General features: G+C 39.8%; 2 protein-coding genes and 1 non-coding gene across 8 annotated transcripts in view; 1 reads left to right on the forward strand and 2 right to left on the reverse strand.

Annotated features, from left to right (window-relative positions):
- The window catches only part of ERN1 (endoplasmic reticulum to nucleus signaling 1), a 38,203-nt gene extending 30,834 nt beyond the window's left edge, over positions 1-7,369 (reverse strand). The window contains exon 1 of one of the 2 annotated variants that reach the window (XM_035558941.2): positions 7,210-7,361. In XM_035558941.2, the coding sequence (XP_035414834.1) occupies positions 7,210-7,290 (81 nt within the window). In that variant the 5' untranslated portion in view covers positions 7,291-7,361. Of the gene's footprint in view, positions 1-7,209 lie in introns of both variants that reach the window. The other variant, XM_035558940.2, reaches the window with a different exon arrangement.
- A 1,598-nt stretch (positions 7,370-8,967) lies between these two features.
- On the forward strand, positions 8,968-9,102 carry LOC118254027 (small nucleolar RNA SNORA76). The gene has a single exon (XR_004780578.1). It is a non-coding gene; the product is annotated as a small nucleolar RNA SNORA76 (small nucleolar RNA).
- Positions 9,103-9,742: 640 nt separating this feature from the next.
- The window catches only part of TEX2 (testis expressed 2), a 49,956-nt gene continuing 32,708 nt past the window's right edge, over positions 9,743-26,990 (reverse strand). For all 5 annotated transcript variants that reach the window (XM_035558954.2, XM_050714422.1, XM_035558953.2 and 2 more), the window contains 9 exons: positions 26,254-26,590; positions 24,880-25,127; positions 23,729-23,878; positions 22,093-22,192; positions 18,645-18,777; positions 15,336-15,458; positions 13,297-13,506; positions 12,968-13,088; positions 9,743-12,116 (listed from right to left, as the gene is read on the reverse strand). In XM_035558954.2, the coding sequence (XP_035414847.1) occupies positions 11,994-12,116; positions 12,968-13,088; positions 13,297-13,506; positions 15,336-15,458; positions 18,645-18,777; positions 22,093-22,192; positions 23,729-23,878; positions 24,880-25,127; positions 26,254-26,590 (1,545 nt within the window). In that variant the 3' untranslated portion in view covers positions 9,743-11,993. The remainder of the gene's footprint in view (positions 12,117-12,967; positions 13,089-13,296; positions 13,507-15,335; positions 15,459-18,644; positions 18,778-22,092; positions 22,193-23,728; positions 23,879-24,879; positions 25,128-26,253; positions 26,591-26,990) is intronic.

Below are 26,990 nucleotides of genomic sequence, written 5' to 3' on the forward strand. Positions count from 1 at the left end.
AGAACAGACAACTGTTAAAGTCCGGAAACGAACATTACTGAAGGTGCTTAAAACTGCAGGTGGGAATTTGACACTCGGAATGGAATGACTAGTGTTACAGTTGAGCTGTAAATAAAATGTAACATAAAGCAAATCCACCACTTCCACAGGGTTATACACAGACTTAAGAGTGTTTTTCTAGGCTATGTTTTACTCTGCACAAGTTTTTCTTATCTTACAGAATCGGTATATTCTCCACAAAGCATTTTCACTTCCTGTCGCCTACTGAGAATTGAATAAAGCCTGTATTACCTTCACCAAAAAAAAAAAAGGCAAAAAAATGCTCCTGTAGAATAAAGACCATAATGATTACAGTTAGATATCAAATATCATTCATTCATATATGTAGCATATGAAACATGACATGCGGTAGCTCTGTAGATTTAATATTTGAGCATCTGAATAGCTATTTCTTGTGGCACCAAGGCTACACAAAGGATGTAACTGAATGAGAGCTGTGACACTCATCATACATCACTAAACAATACTGTCTTCCAGATTACTGGTATTTTAAAAGCCTGCTAGTACTTGGGATTGGGTGGGAAGGTCTCAACATGCAAGGAGTTCCCCCGCATTCTGCAGACGCAGCAGTATGCAAACTTGTGCCCTCCAGATCACTGACAGACCGAATGACACAGAAAGAAAACAAAAGCTGAAGAACAGATCCTCACAAGTTTCTGCAGAAAACAAGATGAACACCTGAATGTTGCTCCTAGACAGAGTGCCCTACAAAGTTCTCAGGTGCAACTAAGATAATGAGATTACAATAGCTTGTGCCTGCCTTCACTTTCTGGCCAACAGAGCACTGCTCTCTCTTCCTGGGATGGCAAGTGTCGATGGCAAACACAAGTAGCCAGGGCAGAGGAGGGAACAGTATTCTGAGAGACACTGCTAGGTCCAGCGTGACAGAGAAACTACCTTCTTTTCAGGGGCCCACTGCCCCGGGATTTTCCTTGGGAGCACAGTCCCCATGGGGGCACGCATTCCACTGACAGCAGGGCTGCCATGCGGTGCACCTTGCTGCACCACCACCTGGGCAGCATCGCTGCTCCTGCTGCTACTTCTCTGAGCTCCAACCACCTTTGTCTTAACGCCACTTCCTTCTGATGCTTTCCTTCATCTCCCCCATGAGTCTGTGCTAAAGTTTTACTACTTTTGAAGGGCTTTCTTATACTTAGCGATCAAAGTCTCATTGATGTGGTCATTGCAAGCCCGTGTGTCAAAGATAACTGCTTTGGATAAAAGACTGAAGATAGGGCAAGTGTCTTCATTTTGTTAGTTCTTCCTTTAACTCTCATGTTCTATTTCATACACATAAAGTACCATATATTCAAAATCCTCCATTTATTCCCAGTTTTCAAAGCATATGATATCACGCAGTCACGATTAATCAGCCAGGTAACACACTATGCTGCTGAAGTTTATGACCTAAATATAAAAAAATAGATGAGTCCGTAGACTTTGCAACGCTACATTGCTGATTTATTTTGACAAATATCTACAGTAGTCACCTGGGGAAACGGCTAGTGTAATAGTACTGAAACAAACGTTTATTCATTCAAATGGCATAAAACATTAGGCATAAAAAAGAACAGATAAATATCTGTATTTCATTCAGACAGGAATAAAAAAAATTCTCTTGATTTTATTAGTGAGTATTATCAGACTGCTGTATCAAGGGTTCAAATACTGAATGGACTTTATTTTTAACATAAAGCTTTTTAATTAATTGATTGATTAATGGATTAATTAAAGTCTAGAATTAGCACCATTATGAAAAGCTACGATAATTATGAAAATCTGTATGTACAAAGCCAAACTTGTTTTCATTTTTGCATGCAGAATTTAAGAGCGTTCTCCACGGGGGGGAAAAAAATCTCAGTCCCGAGACAGACACTGTATAAATACTGGTGTGCGTGGACATTGTCCTCCCTGCAGGGAAGGGGTCTAAACTGTTGTGATGCAATGCGAATTCTTGAGATTATTTCCCACTGCACTTTTATTCTGAGGAGATATAATTTAATACAGGAGGAATCTGGCAGGACATGAGTCAGCTGAGCAAAAAGAACTGAATTTAGCAAACAGAGAAAATGAGATGGAAGGAAAACCTGTTTTGGCTCTTCTTTTATTTTATCTGAAACTGTAGTAACATCTGTCGTAACAACAGCCCTCCTTGAAATTCAGTGAGAGCTTCTGCTGCTTTGACAATCCGTAGTCATAAAATGTTTCCACCCCAATAGTGATGTTAAGTGAAGGATTTACAGTATTTTGAGGTTATTTGGGCACTGCTTTAGAATGATTTTTTTAATAATTTAATTCAAAACACATTTTTAATACCTCTTAAGGTATCATTGAATTAAACTTTGACAGATGTTCTAAAGCACTGACTGCTAAAAATCTGCAACAGCCTAAACTTTGGGAATGAACAGAAAAGCATTTATAAGTACCAGCTAACACTAGCATCCTCCTCTCACTCCAAACCCACCACATCTTCAGAAAAAATGATGTTCTTGAAATCTAAGTAAAAACAATTAAAAACAATTTTGAATGACCCACAGAGCCAAGGGGAGGGCAGCGAAAGTTGCAGAACAAGTTGGGGTGTGTTTGTGTCTGTCTGTGGCACAGTTCAGTGTCAAAGGTTGTATCTTCCTTCACTGCAACATTCAGATTGTTTAAGGTTAGCACAGCAGTACCCTATTTTGTTTTATTGTGCAGGAAGAAAATAGATCCCCATGGGAATAATTTCTTCCATTAATTTGTCTTCTTAAAAACAGTTCTTTTGAAATGCAGGTCACTGAGTATGCACAAATCCCACTGAAGTCTGCGGAAACAGCAGATAGAAAGAAAACCAGGCCATTTAGTTCCTTGAGGTTATCATTCCGTAACCTAGAAATATGTTGCACTCTGGGGGTGATACCACAAGACGTTCTTCAAGTACAAACAAAGAGGAAAACACTTCATATTGACAGTGGATATATGACGGTCCATTACTAACTCTGAGAACTGCCACCAAGTTCACAGAAACAGTTCACCGCTCGCTAGTAAACAAAGCCCAGTGCCATATGCTACCAGGTAATAATTTTCTCTTTTCTGAGTCTTAAACAGGAACACATTTGCACCAAACTTAATTTTTAAGGTCTGACAGAAAATTAAGGATGGATGACTTGCTACCTATAATTTAAATTCTCCTAGCTTCTTTAGAAATGCCTGGATTACCAAACAAAAGAGCTAACAAGATATATTTTCTCTCAAGAAAAAAACAAACAAAAAAAAATCTACATTCCTCAATCCATAATTGCTTTAACATGTATCAGGCTATGCATTTGAATTTCACTAAGGAACTATTAAAAAACCTCTAGCACTAATAGCACCAGACACTTTCTTCTCCATAAGGAAAGGCCAAGAGCAGAATTTATGCTACTGGAACCACAGCTGGTAAACCCGTAAGGAGGCAAAGCAAAATCTTTCCAAAGCTTGGCACACTCTGCAAGCAATTGGCGTGTTCATCCCAGCCTGCCAAAGAGCCAGCAGCCCGGTTCTGACAGCTGTCCTCTAATAACATCACCAGGCTACAAGCTAGGACCCACCAGGGATAACAAATCCACACCATGAAGAAACTGCACAATTCAGTAAGCTGCTGGGGGAGGTTTTTCACTGTAAGTAATAATGAAGTCAGTATAGGAAAGAAAGCTGCCAAAAAATAAACTGTGCCTTCTTTAGAAAACGCAAACAAATCTACAGATCTTTTCATCTACATTCCACGACGTGTTTCTTAGCTATTTCTCACCAGTCCAGGTCCTCAGACCTTTTATTACCATGCCCATTTGTATTACGTTGTCTCCAACTGTCCTTTGATGTGATGGAGCCCTGTGTGGTGCTCTACACGGTGAGCTCCCAGCTAAGGATTCAGATTGAGATCTCTCTGTAAAAGCAAAACTTAGCTCCATTTGCACAAGAACACCAGCAAGCAAAGCGAGTAGAAGAGAGTTATAAAAACATGAATTTCTGTCACTCCAGAACAGAGCTGTCTAGGATAATTTTAGGTGTGCAAGATGAGTCTGTATTCCTCAAAAAAAAACAAAAAACCTTAATATACTAATGGTTTTATGGGGCAACCAAGGAGATCGGCAACTCAAATAAAACACATGAATGTTAACTAACACGGCTCTTCAAGATGTCCACATTAAAATCTTCTGCTGTTTCGCATAGGTCTTCATGCCTTTCAGTTAACTGGCTAAACACCTCATGCCGAGCTAAAGAGCGCATTAGAAGAAATGACAGCTGGGTAAGGCTGGGTTTTTCCCATGTCAGGAGCAGCCCGCGGTGCTGCCCGTATGTGCCGTACAACCCAGCACTGACACCAGCCCCACCAGCTGCAGGAGGGAACAGCCCGATGGTCTAAATGCCAGTTTTATCTCAGAGAACTTGCTATTTTTGAGTTGCACCAACTCCATTTTAAGAGAGAAACAGGAAAAATTTGGGATGTCTAGCTGCAACACTACCATGAGGAAACAGCAAACTTTTCTGTTGTAATTATCCCATGGCTCACAAAAATCAGAGAGTTGTAAATCAGTACTGTATAATGTTTATAGTGACACCTTATTTACTGATGGCTCTACTGCATTTCTCATTGCTGTATCAGAGATGTCACCCTTTTATAATGTGTTCCCATACATTGCTAGAGCAATTACAAGAGCTATACATTGTGTTACTTTAATAATACGGAACAAGATTTCGTCTTATAAGGAAAAGACAGGAAAGAAATCCCTTTAGTGAACATACAAGTTATAGGAAAACAGTCTTAAAGCCAGGATATAAAGTAAGAAAGAGTACATTTAGCAAAGAAAATAAACAGCAGCAAACCATCATCCGTACTTGTAAAAGAAACTTATATCAAACACATTCTGCACAGATCTTTAGATAATCTCATATTTTTCATGTTACCTCAATAACAAGAATTGTATGCCAGTCTTTTCCACGGGTATTTACTACTCAAGTGATGTTACTAGTTCTAAATAAGCCTTTCCAGTTAAATGGGTTGATTGAGACTAAGTTCAAAGAACTAAAAACTAGTTATGAAAAGGGACTGAAGGGCAGAACAGATTTCAGTTTGGAAATCCAGGTGAGGACTACTGCTAGCAGCACAAGAAGACTAGGGTAAGAGCTGAGAAAAGAAACCAAGAGAGGGAGAACCCTGAATCAAACAACAGACTGAGCGAGGTAAGATGGGAGGGCAGGGAGACCAAGAGGAGAGAAAGCCGGAGAACAAGAGTGCTGAATTCTGCTGAGGCCCAAACCTAGGTTTTTGTGACTCTGCAAGTAAAAATCATACAGAATTTAGTATTAATTTGTCGATTCATAGATCAGATTTGTAAATAAAGAAGTATTTTAAACTACTTCTTAGTATTCTGAGTACTATTTTTAAAACTTCGTGTATTGCAAATCAGCATTTTCCTTGCAAAATCTGAACCCGAAATCTATCAGGGCCCTGAAGAGATCTCAGTAGAACTTTATAGTCCAGACTATGACAAAGAAAAAGTAATGCAAATGAAAAGTTCCCCCTCTTCTCTGAGGAACTACAGTTTTATTCTTACCTACAACTCAAAATCACCTCAGCTACAAAATAATCATAAATGGTAGAAAGATGTTCCTAGTCTGAACTGCCAATATTGTAATCTAGAACCATTAGCACTCTCCACTAATGACTTTAATGTACTTTTTGTTGATAGGCTTTTTTTTTCCTTCAGTTTCCTAATCAAATAACAACACTAAATATGTTACATAGCTTCATTACTAAATGTGTTTACTTTTAAAGAAGGGGAGTGGAGCTCCTATATCCCAGATGAAAAACAAAGCCTCCAGCTTTGCTTAACCAGAACGATAACCCCATATATTACACCAGTGTTTTCAGATAACAACAAGCAATCCATCAAAGCACACAGCCTAAAACTTTCCTCTGCTACGTTCAGGTATAATAGAAACAGCAAATGCCAGCTGGCCTTTTTCATTGTCTCACGACCCTGAGAATTTACAAAGAACACCTTTCAGAATTGAATTTTTGAACACGATCTCAGTTCATACATGACAGCACACAATTTAAGGCACACTGTTTAAAATGATTATCTCCATACAAATGATCTGTTCAGAACTCCATTTGCTTTGGACCAGCTTCACTATTGCCCCTACTTTTGTCGCTCCCTGCAATACCTTATGACCAAACTGGTTATTTCTTAAGAGGTTTGTAGTGCAGTGACTTGTACACCTTGTCTTTCACCTTTGAATGTAGAACTGTAGTCTCTTTTGGATACCAACCAACCATTTATAAATTTAACACATATTGCTATCTTTGTTCTGGAAGCAGAATGATCAAAGTGTCCCAAGATGGGATTCAGCAGCCTTTCCCAGGCATGCAGCTAATCATTTGTATTTGAACATAAGCATATATATAGGTATACATATTTATTATTTTTTCAGAAAGAAAACAAGGCCCTCTCCTTATGAGCTTACAGCATAAGAGTCTACCAGATAAATGATGGTATATGGAGTCTCCTTCTCAACACATACTCAATATCTGCCTAGACGTGTGTGATAGGTGACCCTGATGGAGCAGGGGGGTAGGACCAGATGATCTTCAGGGGTCCCTGCTACCCTCAATCCTTCTGTGATTCTATGATACAGCAACGGGACAGACCAAAGATCCAGCATCTCACTAGTTCCACTATACACCTACACAGTTTTGGCTTGCAAAAGTTTCCTCATCCTACTTTTATCAATAACTTTACGGGAAATTAACTCTATTTTTATATCCCAGGGACGATTATATTCGTGGCCCGGAGCCCCAGCCAAGCACCCCGGTTACAGCAGCAGCCAGCCCCCAGCTGCCCAGGGCCGTTCCCCTGCAGCCCGCCCGCCCCCCCGCAGCCGGGCACTAACGGCACCGGCTTCGCAAGCACCGGTGCTGCCGGGGGCGGTGGGCACATACCCACGGCCAACTTTCGGCACAGCCCCGCCGCCCCCCGGGGCCGCTCCCCTACCCTGCTGGGGGCCCGGCCTGCCGGCGGCGAGGCCTCCCGCGGCCCGGGGGGTGCCGCGACACCGGGGCTGAGCCGTGCCCACCCTCCGCGCCCGGGGCCCAGCGGGGAGATCGAGCCCCGGCCGCGCCTCGCTTACCCCGGGCCTCGGCAGGAGCAGCGCCAGCAGCGCGCCCAGGCTGACGAAGAGGAGGAGGTGGCGGCGTCGGAGCGGCTCCATGGCTGCCACCCGCGGCGGCTCCGGGCCGCCCGGCGGCTACCCCCGCGCCGCGCCGCCTCCTGCCGGCCTCCCCGGCGCTCCCCGCACGGCGGGGCGGAGCCGTCCGGCCCCGGGCCCCGACGTCGGCCCCGGCCCGGAGGGTTGGCGTGCTCCCAGCCCAGCCCTGCCGCCGGCCAGCGTACAGCCACGGGGAAAGCGCCCGCCTGCCCCTCTCGGCATTGCCGGGTGCTAAGTGCAGGGAGGAGGCAGGCTCGCCCAGCAGCCCCCCGCCTCGGGTAATTGCCCCCTTGGTTTTAGCGTTTTCGGAGGACATCAAGCCAAGATTATTTTGCATAGCTCTTGACAAAGTCACGTTGAGCCTGTTGTGCCCACTAATGCCTTAAATAAATGCAAAATTGACGTGCCCCTCTGAGCCATTAACAAGGTCCAAGCTGCTCCACACAGATAAACAAATGCCGAATCAAATGGAAGAGGCTTGGAAAAGAAAAAGAGTAAACGTACACCGCTTGGCAAAGACCTAGCTTTCAGGCGTCTATTTATATAACAAAGCCACTTTGTCCTTGCTGCACGCTGTTTGCTTTTTAATACTGATACCATTAGCGGAGCTGCAGAGCACACCAAGTCCTCACTGTGCAATATGTACCCAACAGATCGGCCCTGGCTGCTCCCTCCTCTCATAAGCGTGCCTTTGACTGTAAGGAGACACAATTACGATCTAACACACAAATCTGAATACAGAAAATCATCCTGGAGCTATGGAAATGTCACCTCTGGTACCGATGGGTTCCTTCAGGGCGCTTCGAGCACTCACTGCGTGAGCACGGAGCGCAGCCACACGCTGCTGGGCCCCGCCGCCCCCTCCCCAAATTGCAGCGCTGCTGGGCCAGTTTAGCCATTTTTACCTCTTCACATGGGATTTTATTGGCCTTAAGCTGTGTTCCGTGTCGTGGTACATTAATAAAGGGCTGTTTTTTCCCTCAGCACTGCTCCCCGCCGGGCGCCGCTCCTCAGGAGCTGAGGAACCGCCGCCCAGGCCCGAGCGGAGACCACGCGCTGGCACTTTGAAGCGCTATCTCTTAACAACACCGAAGGGTTACGGCAGAGCACTGCACAGCCGCGTAAATTAAACAGTACCGTCCTTCCTCAGCGGGACCAAAAGGCGGGCGGAGCCTAGCAGCGCGGGCCGGCCAGGCCCCCTCAAAACCTCCCCTCACGCGCCCGCCGCCATCTTGGCTCGGCCCGTCCCGCCCCGCGGCCCCGCGCTGAGACTCCTACTGGGTGAGGCAAGGCGGGGCGGGGCACGAAGCGACTCCGCTCTATAAAGGGCAGCGCGGGGGAGTGACGGTCCTTTCTGTCAGCACGGCGGCGCGGGGTGAGTATGGCCCGTGGTCGGCGGGGGGCGGTGGGGGTGTCGGGCTGCGCTGATGTCTCTTGACACGTGTTAGACTGCTGACAACCGTGAAGTAAACCCACAACTGAGCGCCCGGGCTGTCGCGCACCTCGCGGGGCGGCTGCCACACGCGGTCTCCCTAACCTCTACTCTTCGTTCCGTGTCTTTCTGCAGGGGCCGTGCGGCGACCGGGAGAATGAAGCTGCGGGAAGCGTCCGGGTGAATAAAGCTGCGTGTGCTCCGCCACCGTGTCCGTCTGGTTCTTGTCCGCGTCCGTTCCTTTCTCCGCACTGCCTTTGAGCCGGCGGGGCGCCCTGCCCGCGGCGCCGCCGGCCAAGCAGCGGTGCCAGAGCGAGCCCCTTGTTGATAACTGGTGCTGCTCGGCACGGCCCGGGCGGCGCTTTTAAAAGCAAGGTACAGGGCGCGGGCGGGCGGCGGCCGCACAAAATGGCGGCGCGGCCTGAGGTGGAGGGAGTGGGAGCCGCCCTGCGCTGCCCTCAAAGGGGAGCTGGGTTCTCGGGCTCCATAACCGTGTTCTGTACGACGTAAGTCCTTCCCAGAGCCCTGCACAGCTCCTTGGGGAGGGGGGTAAGGATTCAGTTTTAAATGGGATTTTTTTTTTTTTAAAAAAGCTAATAAGCACCAAAAGACCTAGTCGTCGTTGGAATAAACCATCTGGGTGAAGGTGAATGATAAAACCAGAGAAATGCATCCAGCTGTATGTCAACACTGAGCCTTTGGAGTCCTTTTTGAGAAAAAATGCAAACTTAAGTCCAGTGATGCAAGCTGCAGCTAGTCCCAGGGCCTCTTTTTTTTTTTTTTTTTTCATTTTTTAATAGCTGTGATCTTGACACCCTGCAGGTAATGGAGAATGGAGTTGTGCAAAACCATAGCTGTATATAAAAATAGTACATCTATACCCACCCTGACAACAGCATTGGGCAAAAGAGTAGTTGCAGGGTCTAGGAGGACTAGAGCTACTTAAGGTCAGAAAAGTTTTAATACTAAACCTACTACAGAGGGTACACTACTAGTAATCATTACAGAACTTTCAGCACAACATAAGATTTTAAAAGCATGTTTTTAAAGTACGTGCTTCTTGTAAATACTAACAGTTGTAGTAAATAGCTGGCTCAACAGATAATACAGTATAGATACTGGGGGATTCAGACTGTCAAGGTGCATTGAATTTCTCCTTCAGTTGGAAAAGTTAAAATAAATGGTCTGAACTGTTTAACCCTAAAATCATCATATGCTATCCCCTACAACTAAAAAATCTGAAAGTGCTCATATCACACTTGTCATTTTAGTAACTTGCTCTTCTGCAAGTTGCTTCAAAAATGCCATTAGAAGACGGTGGCTAACCACTATGTAGAAATAAGTTTTAATTGAATAATTGTTTGACATGAGATAGATTTATTTAATAAAACAAAGCAAGCAGATTGTAGTTACCCACAGTTTATGAAGTGCAATATGACAATCTTGTGTAATAATCTAAATCTGTTTACGCATTAGTGCATCTAGTCCTTTGACTTTAGTTATTGCACATAAAAATTAAATCATATAAAAGACCTGCGTACAAGACATGCAGACTTCATGAAAGGCAAATAATGCCTACATAATCAGAGCAAAACCCAGAATATACACAGCCTGGAATGGTCGAGGAGGAGTTCAGGTAACAAATATACTAATATTTCAATTAAAGGTAACCAAAATAGGTGTTCAAATATAGAATTAATTTTAAATATATTAAATGCTAGTTTTCTTTTATGTTTCAGGCAAGGTGCTGTTTAAAAAACCTTCAATATAATAGCTTCATTTAGAGATGGTAAATCATCAAGTTACACGTGGAAATTTTGATTTACATCAAATGTGACAACACAACGTACAAAAAAGTTCTTAAAAAATTACTTCTAAGAAAAAGCAAATTATGTTATAAAAGGAGAGCCAAAACTCACCTTCTTTGTAAACTAAAATGGTTTCCGACATCCATGAACTGTTGGCAACACTGAGTATCAGAAAAATATTACATGTGTTAAGTAGTGGATATGTAGTGTTCAAATATTGAATTTACTGCATACATTTACTCATGAATCATCAGATAGAAATAAAAGGCAGTTTCCCATCCCCCATTAGTTTTGGCCATTAATTAGCACAAACAGTCTTTATATCATGATCAGCTTGAGTAACTGCAATACTTGAATTCCTATTTCACAAAGTCAAAAAAAATGCACAGGGGTCAAAATCTTTCCATTACAGCTGTTTTCACAAACACCTGGCAATTTGATGCCTGGAGCTGCACAGCTGTAATGTGAGAATTTGGTCCCATGCTCTTTGCATGTAAACACAGTGCAATGGAAAGAGTCACAGCAACAAACTCTCCTATAAGAAAAAACTTAGTGTGTTTCATTGTAGCAAGAGGCTCTATACACAGTAGGGTAACTAAGTACTTCTGGTAATGTGCAGTATTAGACATTTCATGTGTGCTCATGTCTTTATAAACATTCAGAATTAATCATGAACCAAGGTGATTGTACCTCACTATAAGGCGGCTTGCTATAGTTTGGTCTCATGGCTTTACCAACTTTTTTCTCATCGTTTACAAAAGACAGTCCCACCTTCACTGATAGTTGTGTGTGTGTGTTTTATGGCTAGTTGCTTCCCCAAAAAAAGCACAAGTTCTATATGAAAAAAGTAGTATGTATATACCACATTGAATCACAATATTACCTATACATCCAATTTACATTCTTTTATCCTGAAAGCATTTCATATTTCGATTGCTTGACACAAGCTATTGACTGCAGAAGTGAAAGAACATAAAACAGTTCATTCTACACCTCCAACTGCCTGAGAAAGAAAAATATTCTTCCAGTTTTTATAAACTCATTCCTTATTTAGGACTTTTTCCATTTGGCACGCAGTTCCTTTGCTGCCAAACAACCTTTCAATGCTTTAATGCATACTAACATAGCATGAAAACAAGCTAACAAAAGCTGTGTCAACAAGCTCCTTGATCTATTATAGTTAGGTTCTCCCTCCCTCCCCCAAGGAACAGGTCATCTTAGCCTCTGAGTTAAAATCCTGATGGTAGCCAGTACAAAAATAAAGCAACTGCTTAATGGAATGACACTTCATGTAGCTGAAGTACACAGGAACAATAACCAGGCAAATGAGCACAAAGGTATGGTTCTAGGCAGTCCTTGGGAGGGGGGAAAAAAGTGGCACAAATTGAGGATGAGAACTACAGCACAGTTTATAAAACCATGAGAATAACGTCTATAATACTGTAAACTGCAAGAGTCTTCACATGTTATGGTTGATCAGGGGCCTCCGTGATCAGATCTTTAGTAGGGTATGTAGAGGAGCGGGGATCCATGGCTGAGTGCATTAAAGGAATATAAACATCATCCATGTTTGGCATGACAAAGATTTTCTGTGGAAAAGATGCAATTAAATCAAGTTACATTTCATATGCCACTTGAAAACTTGTATTTCTGCTTTTAGTTTAAAAAAAATTCCAGATACATACTTCTTTCCTCAAGTTCAGCCTTGTTTGAGTCAATGCCCATATTGGATATTAGAGCCCTACAGTGTCCACTAACTGCAGCCATTTAGTTGTGTTACAGTTGCAGACGAAGCTCAGAAATACTAAGATCTCTGCACTTCCCATTAAATAAGAGTAGCATGACAGGAAACATACCAACTCTACTGCTTTCTCAGCTCTCATACGTCAAACCATTTCTAATAAAATAAACAGCTTTGATTTCATGTCAACTGTATAGGAATGAAGCTGGTCAGTTAACTGTTTTTGCGTCCTAAAAGTACTTGCAAATTCAGAGGTTTCTTGTTTTGTTTTTACAGTTGGCACTACAATCACTCATTGTTTTATTTTATTTTAAAGGGACTTGTAAAGGGAGACCTTACTGCTTCATATGTTCTTAATTTTAGACAACAGTTTAACCCTCTGCCATCTAAGAACTCCTAGGACCATGCTTTTGTTTAAGTACTACACATTCTGACATACCATCTTCTTTCATGGAAATAACATTTTCAGATTAAAATCATTCTGCAAGTGCTAAACCAGGTTTCCATCCGGGTCTGTCTATACATGGTCTAAGGACTACCCCAGAAGTCAGTTTCAGAGGAATTTTTAACATGCATACCACTGAACAGGAGCAATGGAGAATGCTCGTTAGTCATGAATTAAATTGGGGACATGCAAAAAATATAAGAACCCACCAAAACTATCATTAATTAAGTGAAAATGGCGTTAAGGAAACGTACCTGAAACTCTTGTTCCAGTTTCCTCTCTATCCAGTCAGTTACATGAACCAGAGTCACTTCTCTTTCACCAAGTTTTGGCCGAGCTTTTAACTCCAGGTAGGGAGGTCTTCGAAAGCCATACCTTAAGAGAGCACACAGGACAGATTTTATTACGACCACTCCAACAAAGCATATACCTGTGTTATCTATCAATGTCCTCTTAATAGCAATCCATGCCTCATTTACAACTACATTGTATTGTACCTCTTCCAGAGCCCATTTCAGCTGCATTTTACCATTAGGTAGCACACCTGAAACACTGCACAGCTCTTGCAGTAAGTTCCTCTTACCATATTCTGTCAGTAGGTGGAGGTGGAATGTTAATTACTAGCATTCCTCTGCACTCTTGTACTTCAACTGTTAGCAGCAATGGAGTATTGGAGACCTCTTCAATTTTCTTCTTTATAAACTCAGTCTCTGTTGCTTTTTGAAAATATTTTGACTTAGTAATTTTGTCCACAATTCTCATAATCTTACTTGTCCGATGTCCTCCAACATACCTTTGATAGAGAATACAAAAAGTATATCAAGGTACTTTTATTAAACCTATTATTTGCTAGAGTCCTAAGGAATTCTTCTTAAATCACTGGAGCTTTGGAATTTTTATATCAAAACACTGGCACATATTCAAATGTCCAAGCAGCACCTCCCAATGCCCACACACACAGGCATCACTCCACCAGCTACAATTTTCTGGCAGAAATTCTGAGCACTCTTCTTTCCCAGATAGTATTGGGAAAAAAAAAAAAAAACACATTGTTTTGCAATTGCAAATACACTTATATCATTTATGCCAGCAAACTGGCATGGGAAGTGACAACTTGCCTATAACCATTCTAACAAAATTGTTAGGACAGATGCACTGAGATACATGCACGTATCCTCAGCACAGAAGGCCCAACCATACTGCAAAAAATGGTTAATGATGCCTACTACTTTTCCTGGCAATAATACCAGATGGAGGGAATCCTAGTTGTTTTAAAACTGATGCTTTAAGGACTGAGTACGTCTCTTCTCATACTTATCACATTTCAGAAACATATACCATAAGAATAGCATATTTAGTATTTTTACACACTATATTATACCTGATTGTGGTTCATAATGTTATATACAGAGACAGCCTTGCTAAAGATATTACATTTTCTTATCCTGCAAAAAAAAAAAAAACATGCTCATACAGCCTTTTACAGATCTTGCTCCCTAGCACAAGACAAGACAAGAAACTCCTCAGCTGATACAAAAGGGGTAAACTCAGATTTCAGATTTTACATTTACATTCAAGTTAACTAGAAAGTAGTTACTCTCATCAGATTCTATAGTGAGAACAATACAGATTTTGGAAAGGTGTAAGGATTTTTTTTATTATTATTTTTTATTTTTAAATGTGATCTATACATTTTTAAAGATATGAAATGCATCACTGAAATTCATCACACAGTTTTCAAAAGGTTTTAGGAGCAAAACTCCAAGACAACTCCCCGCAACATTTTAAATACACCACTGAACCTCTTGTTATATTCACTATAAAGATCACTGAGATGCCCTCAAACACAGGAAACACTGTGATTGTCCAGGACCATTTCAGGTATACTGCAGATTTCTCACCGCATGACATTATTTCAATCAAATGTAAAAAAGTGAAAAAAATAATTTAAAAAAATCAGAACAGCAACCAAAGCAACACCTAACACGGCAAAACTGATTTTAGGAATTTTTCTTTAGAATTCTTGTGCAGCATCAGAGGGCAGTATTGCATAGCACAGATACTCAAAGCCCTTCAAGGAAAAAAAAAATAGCAAGAAATCCAGGCTTGAATAATAGTTGTTTGATACCATCTTAAAGAAGAGAACACACTGGAAACAAGGGATCAGCAGGATCAGTATGGGTATAATAGTGTACACCAACAGTCTATTCTTGGCTCTGCTACCAAGCAAGACAGGCTGGGGGAATTTCCCCGTAGGTGCTCTGGACCAAGAGTTGTCTCTCTCTGTAATCTAATAGCAAAGGAATCGGGAGGTGTCAAATGAAGTAGCATACAGTTTATGCTGCAGAAGTGCTGAATTGTGAACAATGCTCCCAGCAAGGCAAAACATGCAGCAAGACTAGCTTTCTTTTCTTTTGCAGCATATGACTTGATTGCTGTTCTTTGCTCTAGAAATGTCTGAGTTTTGTTTGTTTCATTACTTGGATATACTCACACTCTGACATCCTGTCATGACAAATACTATGGGACTGGACCAAGACATAAGTTACAGTATTAAGTCTGGAAATGGAGGCAGGGGGAGTGGGGATGGGATTAACAAGAAACACTATGTAGGCAGCTCACCCTTCTGCTCCTGGAGTCACTTGCTTCTCTCCTGCCAATTCAGGAGCATCGTCCTCTTCTGAAGACCCAGCACTGGAGGATTCCTCATCGCTGTCTGCAAGACAATACGCCCTTGGCCTGAAACTGAAAGAATGCAATTTCCAGGTCAAATCTAATATTCTTAAATAACTATTCATCACACACAGCTCTGACTGCCATTACATGTATTTCTATTTGAGATTCTGAGATGTCCTCTGTTTTTATAAACTCTATGACTCTACAGACAGAGTCTGGCCTTCTTTTTTTTTTTTTTTTTTTTTAAAAAAAAAAAAAAAGGAAGCATCTAATGTGACCCTGGGAAGTTTCATTTCTTACATGTTTTCCAGAAATCCTTTTCTCCCACACAAGTTTGGACTATAATCTCCCTTTGGTGTCTTTCCTGGAAGTATTTCTTTCCCCACTGTATCTATTAAGAAACTGACCTTCAAGGTTGTGAAGTTTTAACCTCCTCTGACAGAGGGAATGATATTTATAGGATTTAAGTTGTTTTTTTAGGGGGAAAAAAAGCGTCTAAGATGGAAAAAGGCAAACAATGTAATAAGGAGAAGAGGGTGGGGCAGGAGGGAGAGGGATTCTGCTGTTACAGTACAAGTTCTGCTGTTAGGGTACAAAATATCACAAAGTAGCAACTAATTTCCAGATTTCAACTATGGGAGAATTTCTGCACACAATCACAGAAACAAATTCAAATCTTTTAAACGGATTAAAATTCAGGAAGGATACAGTGAATACACTTCAGTATTAACAGGTCTCTACCTAATGCGAGAGCGTGAAATAGCTGCACAACACAAGCTTCAAAAGCACGTCGTTTTTGCTCTCTGGACTACACTCAAATATTCTACAACTTGTTTAGAATGCAGTTTATAGCTGTTCTCTCTCTCTTATTTGTGTGTGCGTGCTCTTGCAGACTTATTTGAAATGTCTAATAACCTCACACAAGGCATGCATGAACTAAGACTGCTATTTTGTACATGGTACAAACCCTTCGTTGCTGCACAAAGTCCTAATGTAAAAGGACAACTCACTAGTAGTGCACAGCAGCACTCTTTCCTAACTGCCTACTTAAGAACAAGAGCAGTGATCCCACAACCTCTCTACACCAAAGCATTTGCTACCTAGCCTACTGAAACAAAATCATCAACCTCTTCTTGCCCAGAGATGCGTTTGTACCTGCAGAAGAGGAACTGCACAGCAAATTGAACCACCTCCCTGAGGACTTGGGAGGGGAAAGGGAGGGGGGATCATGTCACTGACCCAAATAGCAATGCTGGAGCTATTTCTCAGACACAGAAAAGCTCACGTTTTTAGGTCAGATCAAACTACATATTTTCTACCTGGGTGTGTCCTCACTTCACTTTCCTGTGCACGTCATACCACCCAGGTCAAAGCATGCCCAATAGATTTTCAAGCTCAAAGATACCACCATCTTACAAAAAGGTGATTTATTTGCCTGGGTAATAGGACCCTCTCAAGCCACTCCACAAGCACGTACCTACTGGTTAAGACCACAGGATCACTTATTAAACAAAGCAATAAGCTTTAGTAAGATTTCAGAGGATCTATCCATACAATGGACCATTTATACAAGATAAATGTTGGCAGAAAACTACTTTGGAGCTACAGTATTGTTCCTGAGCAGATTGCACAATATTTTATGAATTACCATTTGTCAGTTTGTTTTTACATGGTACTCTATAGCAAAAAGCACTTACAGTATGAAACTTCAGTAATTCTGGTTAGCCTGCCTGCATTTGTCTAATCTTGGGTATGTTAGAACCTGCTACTGTATCCATTTCATAAGACTAACAATTAAATATTCTTCTCCCTTGTGTTTCTTTGTGAGAGTAGCATTTTCCTGAGAGTGCAAGCATGACAGAATTATCAAACTGTATTACAGCACACTTCATTTCTATTTCAAACAGTAATGCAGCAGCAACGATAGAATGGACTGCAATAGTAATCGATTTGTCTCTGTTTATACTGACAATATACAAGGACAGTTAAAACTCGGTGCTGTGTCTTCAACCCATCTCTTTCTGGAGGAAGAGATGCTTTTCTTACATGAGGTTTTGGTTGCTGCACCTCGAGAGGTAGTTTGATCTAGGCTCTTGAGTGACAGAAAGGAGCACAAGCAACCAACACATGTGACTTACAGGCAATACAACTGTGGATGCAAGCCTGTCCAAAACAGTTTTGATTTGTCATAGCAATTGTCAACCAATAATTAAAAAGCCAGTGAAAAGAACTAACACAACAGAAAGCATAGATGAAACTCAAACTTTTCTATATTTCTCAGCCTTTGAGTGTTTTTTTTTGTTGTTGTTGTTGTTTGTCTTTTTAAATAATATCCACTGTAGTTAAGGGGAAAAAATAAATCTCATTCAAACTAGAATATATTAGACTGCTCTGCTGGTAAAGCTGACATGATACCTGGCCCTGAGCACGTGAAACATAAGAGCAAGCATGAAACATGTGCAGGGAGCAATACAGTGTTAGTTAACAGTTCCACTTTAAAGTAATTGGTTGCTTAGCTACAAGCATTTACATTTGCTTTGCTGTGGGCCTATTGCTCACTCAGAAATCACATTTTTAAATAAGAAAACAATGTGTCCACTAATTATGGACAGATATGAAAATACACACAAAATTCTGTAGGGATGGGAAAAACAAGCAAACAAGAACTCCACCTGTATAGACAATTTTTTCCCTATCTCCAATGTTTTGGTGGATATGATTAAAGGAATTTTTTGAAAAATCGTAACTGGTAAATAAGCAGAATATGAAGAAAATTGGAGACTAAAGAATGGGTGTGATTGTTTCCCATGATGAAATAAAGGTATCAAAACATACAACATTATCCTTGCATAACATATATAGCCTATTTCCCTTCCACAAGTGTTTACTATTACATGGTTTACTATAGTAGCTGTAACATGCTGTAGTAGTATTTGCATGTTAATATCTCCAATATTCTGCCTTACTGCTAGGACCCCAAATCAAGCATAAGACAAAGCTAAATTTTTAAGTCACACAACATTTTAAAATCATATAAAAATACAATTCTACTACAGAAGCCTTTTATTAAGACAATTATCAATGGTGTAATCAACCATTAAAGTTACACAGAAAGGACAAGTTCTACACTCCCATGTACACACCTCTCCCCAACTCCTTTCAATCCACTGCAAAGCCAGAGTTGCATATACACCAGGAAATTTCCACTTTTTCCACTATGAAAGGTCAAGTCTGACTCTACCACTGCAATCTTACCCTTCTTTGCCGATCTCTCCAACTTTCAGTGCTTCACCAAGAGGCTCTTTACCAAGTTTGGTCAAGTTCATCTTGGTCTCTAGGGTCATTAGGAAAGATCCATTGTAGGACATTTCCAAATCAATCCAAAGTCCTTAAAAAAAAAAAAAAGGCCATTTTAGGAACAGTCATAATTTTAAAGCAAGCCAAAACTTTTTTTTAAATTAATGTCTATTCATCACACTATTTCCAAAGAGAAAAAGAAAATATTTTTTGCCAACTGATATATCATTAATTCACAAAAAATTTGAAAGCTTAGCAAAGCAAGTTTTCTGTTCTTATTAAGCTTATAGAACAAAGTTAAATGTTGGGATATGCATCAAAGGCAGGTTGAAAGACAGATCAGTCTAGTACAGCTCATGATCTAAAAAAGGAGTGTGATTTGTGCACACCTAAACTGCTTAAGAGATCTGAATCAAGATAAAGAAAATAGAATACAATCAAGGATTCACTTCAAAAACTACTTATAGTACTGCTCCAAGCCAAACTGTAACGGGGACACTCCTCTATAGTATACCACCCCAATGAACAAACCTTGAATTCCCAGAATAACATCTCTTCTTACAAATCACAACATGCAGTCCGTTTTTGCTCCCAACAATGGCTTACCAAAGAAGGATGAAAATGTTCGCTCAGCAACTCAACTTTAGGCATTCTCCTTGTGACTCACAAGTCATTACTGAGAACAATTCTAGAGGTGTAGTATTAAGTTAAATCCTATTGTCTGGGCAGACTATTCACTTATCAAAATCACCCAAAAAATCGTCTCAGGAATACTTGCAAGATTACGTCCTGCCTCTTAAATGACACTCATAGTCTTACCGAGTAAAAAAGCTGTAGGGTATTTGCAATCCAGAGATTAGAAATCAGATGCAACTAAGCGTAGATTATGCATCTTTCTTTTCCAGACGTTGCAGCTACACACAATACGCCCTACCAGTATCTGGTACATGACCACTAATGCATCTTACTTTTATTTGGATGCAATTCATGGCAACTACTGTCTAGTTTTGACTGATCTAGGAAAGACACCCCTTTTCAATTAAATTACAACTGTCTTCTTTTCTGCAAAAGCGTATCGGAAGAATGGCATTGTCCCTGATTCCACCTGTTTATATCAACAGAAATACACACAGCTCCCAAGGACCAGGTCACTGATACACAACGAGCTAGAAACAGCACTGAAGGAACATTGCTGCTTTATTAACCCAAGTTACTCTTTTCCATCAGTCTTCTAATTCTGTACTAGAACAAAACACAAGAACTCAAACAGAAGCTTACATAGACTTTTCTTCTTTACAATAATGAAGTAGGAGTGAGATCATCAGAAATACAACAGCTAGAGAGACCTTTTAGATAACCAAAGAATCAGCATGGTTCACACTGAATACTGTTTTAAGAGTAGATCAAATTAAGCTAAAGATGCCATTACTGAGGGTGGAGTCCTTCTGGTCAAAAAACGTTCATATGCCTTTTCCAAAGGGAAAAAGGGAGGCAGGGGAGGGAGAAGGTGTGAAGAACAGGACAGATGGCACAATTTATTCAGTTAGCCTTGACAGAAGTATAGTAAATACTAGAGTACATGTCACTAAAATAGGACTATTAACAGAAACAAGATTTTTTTTCCCCTAATACTATCAGCTAATATATTTAGTTACTTTTTAAGAGTCCTAATAATCAAATCCTGTAATCAAGCACTGACAGAAAAGTATGAATGAAACAAAGCATATCACACCTAGTAACTGTCTGAGATCTAAAGTCTTACAAAAGGTGACCACAAATGACTGATTGTATCAAAGAGGTTCCAAAAGACCATCTTAAGTGTTCAATCTGGATACCAGCTTACAGTTTTATGAAATTTTTCATGCAGGTGTGATTAATTCATACGTCAACTTACTCACAAATAAACTTATTCTTATGAAAACGAATTTCAAACTATCATCCCTTTAATTATATACATGCTTTTAAGTACAAAAGCAAAACAAGTTATTTCCTTCCATAATTACTCATTGCAAGCTCTTAAAAACTTCAGATATTAAGAGCTCACGTCATTCAATAATATGAAAAATTACAAAGGATTACAAATTCTACATTCTACAAGCAAGCATTTACAAAATGTTTGCTTGTCACGGGTCAACTGAACAAGAAACTGAAGGAATTAATTGTTCTCATTGCTGCTGTCAGTAATTAATTGAAACAAAACATTCAGAAGTCTCTTAAACCCCATCTCATGACTGAGAACGACAGTCCTTGGTCATAACTGAAAGTATTAGAACAGCGAGAAAGGAATTCAAAAAATGTTTAAATCTGTTTCGCTCAGATAACAGTCTTAAAAAAAAAATTAACCCAAGCAAAACGCTTTGGTCTTGCTATCTTCATCTAAAAGCTGGAAGAGCAATTTAAAATAAGTTGTTTGTCTAATATGCAATGCACAGCTGTATGACAACAGGTCCTCCAAGGGAATGTTTCCCTTTAGACCAATTAGAAGCTGCTCTACCTCAAGTCAAATAATTCCCCTGCACTTCTACAGTCCAGTGTAACAATATGGTAAGTAAAGAAGTGAATGGATTGAGAGCATACAAATTAAGAAATCCTTAATAAACTCAAAAACAATTCCAAGTGAAAAAACGTTCTGATTACATGTCTTAGAAAGATAGTATCTAACTTTCCTCAGCGTGTAGAAGAACAAATACTTCTGAAGCTAAAAAAAAAAAAATAACTGAAGTTTTTCTTTTTGTGAAAGTACTAAAGTGGCAAGAGTGTCCTCAAATATACTCCTGTGACCAAGTGTAAGCCAGAAAAAAAAAAAAAAAAAAAAAAAAAACAGGAAAGGAGAAGAAGAGTTCCAATTTATAAATCAGCAGCATGAAAGTCATTCAACTCTAAAAAAAAAATCATATTAAACAATGAAGATATAAAAATGATGCCGTATCATGAAGTTTCTTTTTCAAAGCAATGCTGCATTTTCTGTTTTCTGATTTATTACAATTGTATTTTCTGAATCCCTGATTTCAAAGCTGGGCAACTTCTCTTGGAGAGCCTAGTCTGTTTGCTGCTGTAGTACAGAATCAGTTCTCTCCTGATGAGATGTGCACTGTTTTCTGTAGTCCACGATAGAGTGGCAGATACATCTATGTTGGATGCTAATTTTAGTTTACTTCCGTAATATTTTCTGATGAAAAGACATGCTCAGATTTCCTTAATTTCCCTATCTATAGAATTATGTTTATACCAAGCCTGATGCTACTGTTGTTGGAGACAGATCACTCAGTTATTCCTTCAGAACAAGTTCTTATTAATTGTACTTCCGTAAACTGAAACACCTGCAAAAGCAATAGATTAAAATTCTGTTCTCCACAGATATGAAGGCACAAACCTAGCAAAAACAGAAGAGGAAACAATATTCTACCTCTGTAATCAATAGAAGGTTTGAAGGCTTGAAGGATCTTCGGCACTGCTATCCCCATGTCAAGCTCAGTTAGTGTTAGCTCATTCATGAAGTATGGCAGCTAAACAAACAGAATGTAAAAATCAAATCCACATTATAGAACTATAGATCATCATTTCCTGAGAACAGACAGAAATATTGTTAAGCTTAAGGAATAGATTGAGTGGAAAAGCCACCAGTGAAAAAACACAAATACGATTACGAGTATTTCCTCAAATTCTAAGATTTCATATTTTTCAGTTTCAAAATAGTATTTTAGAGGGAGATTTAGCATCTGAATTTAGAGAATGTTTTTAAAACTATATTTAGGTTCAGTTGTTGACCTTAAGCTTCCAGCATGCCTTGTAGTCAAATCATGTAAACAGCTCAAGAACAAAGTATAAATCCTATTTTACTGTGAATAAAAATCAAAGACTATTTTGGATTTTAAGTTCGGTCAGATATTTTATAGTTGCAGTTACATCAATGTCTTAGCTATTTTTATCTATAGCAAATTATTTCATAACACATTAGCCTTTAAATATGTACCATAATTTTAGTATTATAATAGAGGCGGAGTATCACAGTGATTTGAGTATCTATTTACTTGTAAGTACTTCTAATTGATAGAATTTCTGTCTCCTGTGAACAAATAGTGCTTTAACCTATCTAAAATAGATCCATCCCCCATTCCCAGTGTTACACTCAGCTGTTCCCAATGACATGTTTGAATATCCTGCTGTCACAATTGTGAAAACAGCCAGGGCAGAATTAGGTTACTGCTTATTTTCCAAAGAACAAGCAACACTACCTCACAGCTGGTGCTGACAGCTAAATTTCAGAGCTTTTGTCAACAAGACTACATCTTCCTTTGGTTTTAGAAACAGGCACACTCCTCCCCAAACGTCAGGAACTAAACAGGCCTGTGATTAACTGCTGCTGTTCAGAAGTTACAGAATGCAAAGGGAAGACCCAAAAGCGATTCAAAAGCACCGCTCTTCCCTTCACCTTTTGAGCTTATAATTGTACACTGACTGTATAATTATCACCTCAGAGAGGGCTCTTTCCCTTGACTGCTACTCACACCAACCTCGCCTGCAAGCAGTGAAGATCTGAATTTAACAGGAAAACAGTATAACTGTGGTTCCTTGATCTCCTCTCTTTAAGGCAATCTACTGTTTCCCATCGCAGATTACATTTAAAGTTCAGAATCTTCATTTAGTTTCTCTTCACAATTCAAGTGGAAAAAAAAACACAGAAGTACCGCAACCCTAGCCATAGAGACCTGAGTCAGTAAAGTTGAATAACTTTTAAGTAGCTGTACTTATCCTTAAAGTAAATATAATAATATTTCTACTTTTAACATAGAAAATTACAAACACAAATAATTAATGTAGTTCATTTGAAACTGAAGTGATAAAGGTAACTTGTCAAGCTGCTACTATGAAATGGATTGTGAAACTGAACTCGAAGTCTGCATCACATTTATTTACCCCCACTTGTCTTTTACAGAGCTTTGGATATCTAAAAAACATTCTTTTGCTGTTTTTGATCTCAAAGACTATGTGCTTGTTTTCTTCCACTAAGAATGAGAAGTGCGAGTCTCCAAATTAGTTACCTTTATTTTGCTAAGTTTCATTTGGATCTTCTTTGACACCAGATCAGACCAATATTTTTCTCCTAAAAAATCCCAAAATATTCTTCCAAGCAAAGCATTCACCCAGGCCTCCTGTTCTTCTTCCTCATCTTCCACATGTGCATCTGGTAACTGAAAACACAGAGCAGGTCATTCAGATGTGGAAACTATTCTAAGTTCAGAAAAGGCCTCATTTACACCAGGAAGTTGTGTTATAGCCTACGTCAGCTAAGAACACTAAAAATGTCCAGCACAAACAGCAGCTTCACAGCCATGTCAGCTGGCCTGATGTGAGCGTGCTTGTCATCATCCTGACACACAACAGAGCGAATGAGACTACATAGCTATGGATTCGCCTCTGGCAATGAAATGAGAAAACTGTACACATTAACCTCTGGCAGAAAAAGCAGATAAACTCAAAGTGGACAGACTACAAATGCATCTGTAGCAGAGACATTCCCCCTTCCCAACAAACTTTAGAACAGCTACGCTATTGAGGAAAGCAAAGATGCACAAAAGGTTTTGTTTACAGTCCAATAGAATTATGCCTTGGTTTACTGGAGAACCATCTCAAAACACTTGAAGATATTACATGTTCAGATGTTGCATCTCTGACTACAGACAGGAAAGCAAAAGCAGCTGAAGTAATCTGGGGCGTATACAAAATAACCTTTTATGCATCAGAGGAACAATATGGTTTCCTGAATCCGATATGCAAACATTGGAAGGAAGAATATGTTTGCCTGTACTGTGTTTGTTTTATCTTCTATTTGTGTTTTCTCAGAACTGGATTTAAGAAAGTAAGATTGGACTTTGTTTTCCTACACTGAAAAACTGCCACAAACAGGACCCAACTTATACTTGCGTCATATAATAATACTATTCCAATTGGGTGCTCAGATGTTCTTGGGAATCTTAGAAGGCCTTTAGCTCCCAACAAGGAGCAGAAAACAAAATTCATTTTTACTATCAAGTACTAAAAATTCTACTTAGATTATTTCAGCAAGCCAGGACCTCAAAAATATGTTTTTGCTTCAATCTACTTTAGAATATACACAGAAAAAAATAAATTTTACTATTACTGTGAACTGAGGGGTGTTTGTTTGTTTTTTTTGGGGGGGGGGGGGTATTACCTTTTTCACAGCTGTAGGGCTGCTATCTGCACTGAGGACTGGACTACCTGATGGACTTTTCTTTTCTTGTGGAACACACTTCGCCATATAAATATTGTAGTCCAGAAGCATTTTCTGCCGCACATTGCCAGCCAGATCCTTGTGCTTAGGCTGGGATGCAACTTCTTCCGCGCTGCCCTTGCTGCTGCTACGACTGTGTGTAAGAACTCCAGACTGGCTATCAGTTCTACTGTGTGTTGGCAAGATCCCTAAAACAAAAAGAATAATACTTGTTAAACAGAAAAATAATCTGACAGTCAAATAGTAGAGTGCATGATCAAAGACTTAAAGGAAAAAATTAGCTTGCAGATATAATTTATTCTGAAAAAAGACCCAAGTAGTGCTTTCTCATTTTGAAGGGTAAAAGTAAATTCCACAACTCTGTATTTAGCTGGTCTTAAACCCACGTTAGGCAATATTTGGCAAGACTCAGCACTCAGGAGGATGTATGACTGGAAAATCAGCTGATCAATACCACATTTAAATATGGACACACACACACATACACACATACAACAGATGGCAGAATTCCCAACAGCTCTGCTAGGGAATGCCTAAAATAAAAGTCAGGTGATTAAAACACACCTATAACTAATTTAAGTTTAATTATAGACTGTTACAATTAAAAAGACTGTCAAAAGCATGTAACTATTAGAATTCTAATTATCCATTAATTTTGCATTTGCATTTCAAGAAGCTATGGGCCAGAAATAATTATGTTAACTTTTAAAAAGCTTCTCAGAGAAAAGATAAAGAAAGAACAGCATGAGTCATTCAGATTTTAAATCATAGCAGAGGATGGCTTAAAAATAGTATTTCAAATATTTCATCAATATGATGGAATATCTGATATGTTTCTTGGTTCAGGTACGTATTAGGACAGGTCTTTGTATTTAAACACAAAAACATGTTTTGCTGTGACATTAACCCATGAGAAAGTATTTTATTCTTTACGGGAGACTGGAGTAGAAGGAAGGATGGAGGAGGAAGAAATAATGGGTAATAGAAGGACAGTCTAATACTAATACTGCAAATGTTGACATCAGTTCCAACACTAGAGAAAAAAGCCTGAACTAATCCTTACAAAAGTTACAGGAGTTGTTACAGTCATTGAAAAATCATGCACTCGCATAGTCTAAAAACAGTAAGAACAGTTGAGGGCATACAGGCAAGAGATTAATCAAAGGCCAAGATGAGGAGCATGAGAGTGTCTTCGGTAATACTTGTCTGTTAAGATCACTATAGCTCCACAGTAGATGCAACTACCGCTGTGAAAACAACTTTGGTTTGTTTCTTTTAATAGACAATTTTACTAGGAAAAAAAGTTATGAATACCTGGCTTGCTCCCACACAAACTGGATGGTTTCTTTGCTTCAGATTTCAGCTTGGATGCTAGAAGGAACCTTCGGAACCATTCCTCCTTCTCCCTACCGGTCCTTCCAAAGAGATAAAGCACTTGATCCTTTTGGCTAGTGTACTTTGCTCCATCCTGAGGTTTCTTGGATTCCTCATTGTTCAAGTCCACTTTCTCAGCAGATGACTTTTCCTCTGCAGTCTCTTTATCAGACTGGGCTTTAGCCATGAAGTCATCCTGTCTAGCAAGTTCAATACAAATAGGGTACTTTTTATTCCAAATTCGTTTTCGTGCCAGACTCTTGGGAACCAGGGAAATCTGAAGGACAAATGAGAGAGTTATATTCACTTATTTTTCTGTTGTATCTTCTATGTTTCTATAGTCACATGTATAACATGGGAATGTGAAAGATACCAATCCTACACTGGATCTGCTGGGTCTGACTGACTCTTAGTTTATAGCTGCTTGTTGTCCAATTCACCGCATCTTCGGTGAGCCATGGTATTAGAATTAAAAACAAGGACCACTCAAGCAGCTTAGACTTTCAGTCTTGTGGATTAGAAACTCAGTTTTCATTTAAAAGATTTTATTTTCACGGTTATACAGAAAATTTGAAAAAACAAGAACCTTATTTCTGTGACCATTAAGTAATAAGAACTGTGGAAAAAAACCCTGGAGAATACATTCAAGGCACTTGGCACTTTTGCAACCAGTTGGG

Source organism: Cygnus atratus, chromosome 18 (genome assembly GCF_013377495.2).
Source record: "Cygnus atratus isolate AKBS03 ecotype Queensland, Australia chromosome 18, CAtr_DNAZoo_HiC_assembly, whole genome shotgun sequence".
Taxonomy (NCBI): domain Eukaryota; kingdom Metazoa; phylum Chordata; class Aves; order Anseriformes; family Anatidae; genus Cygnus; species Cygnus atratus.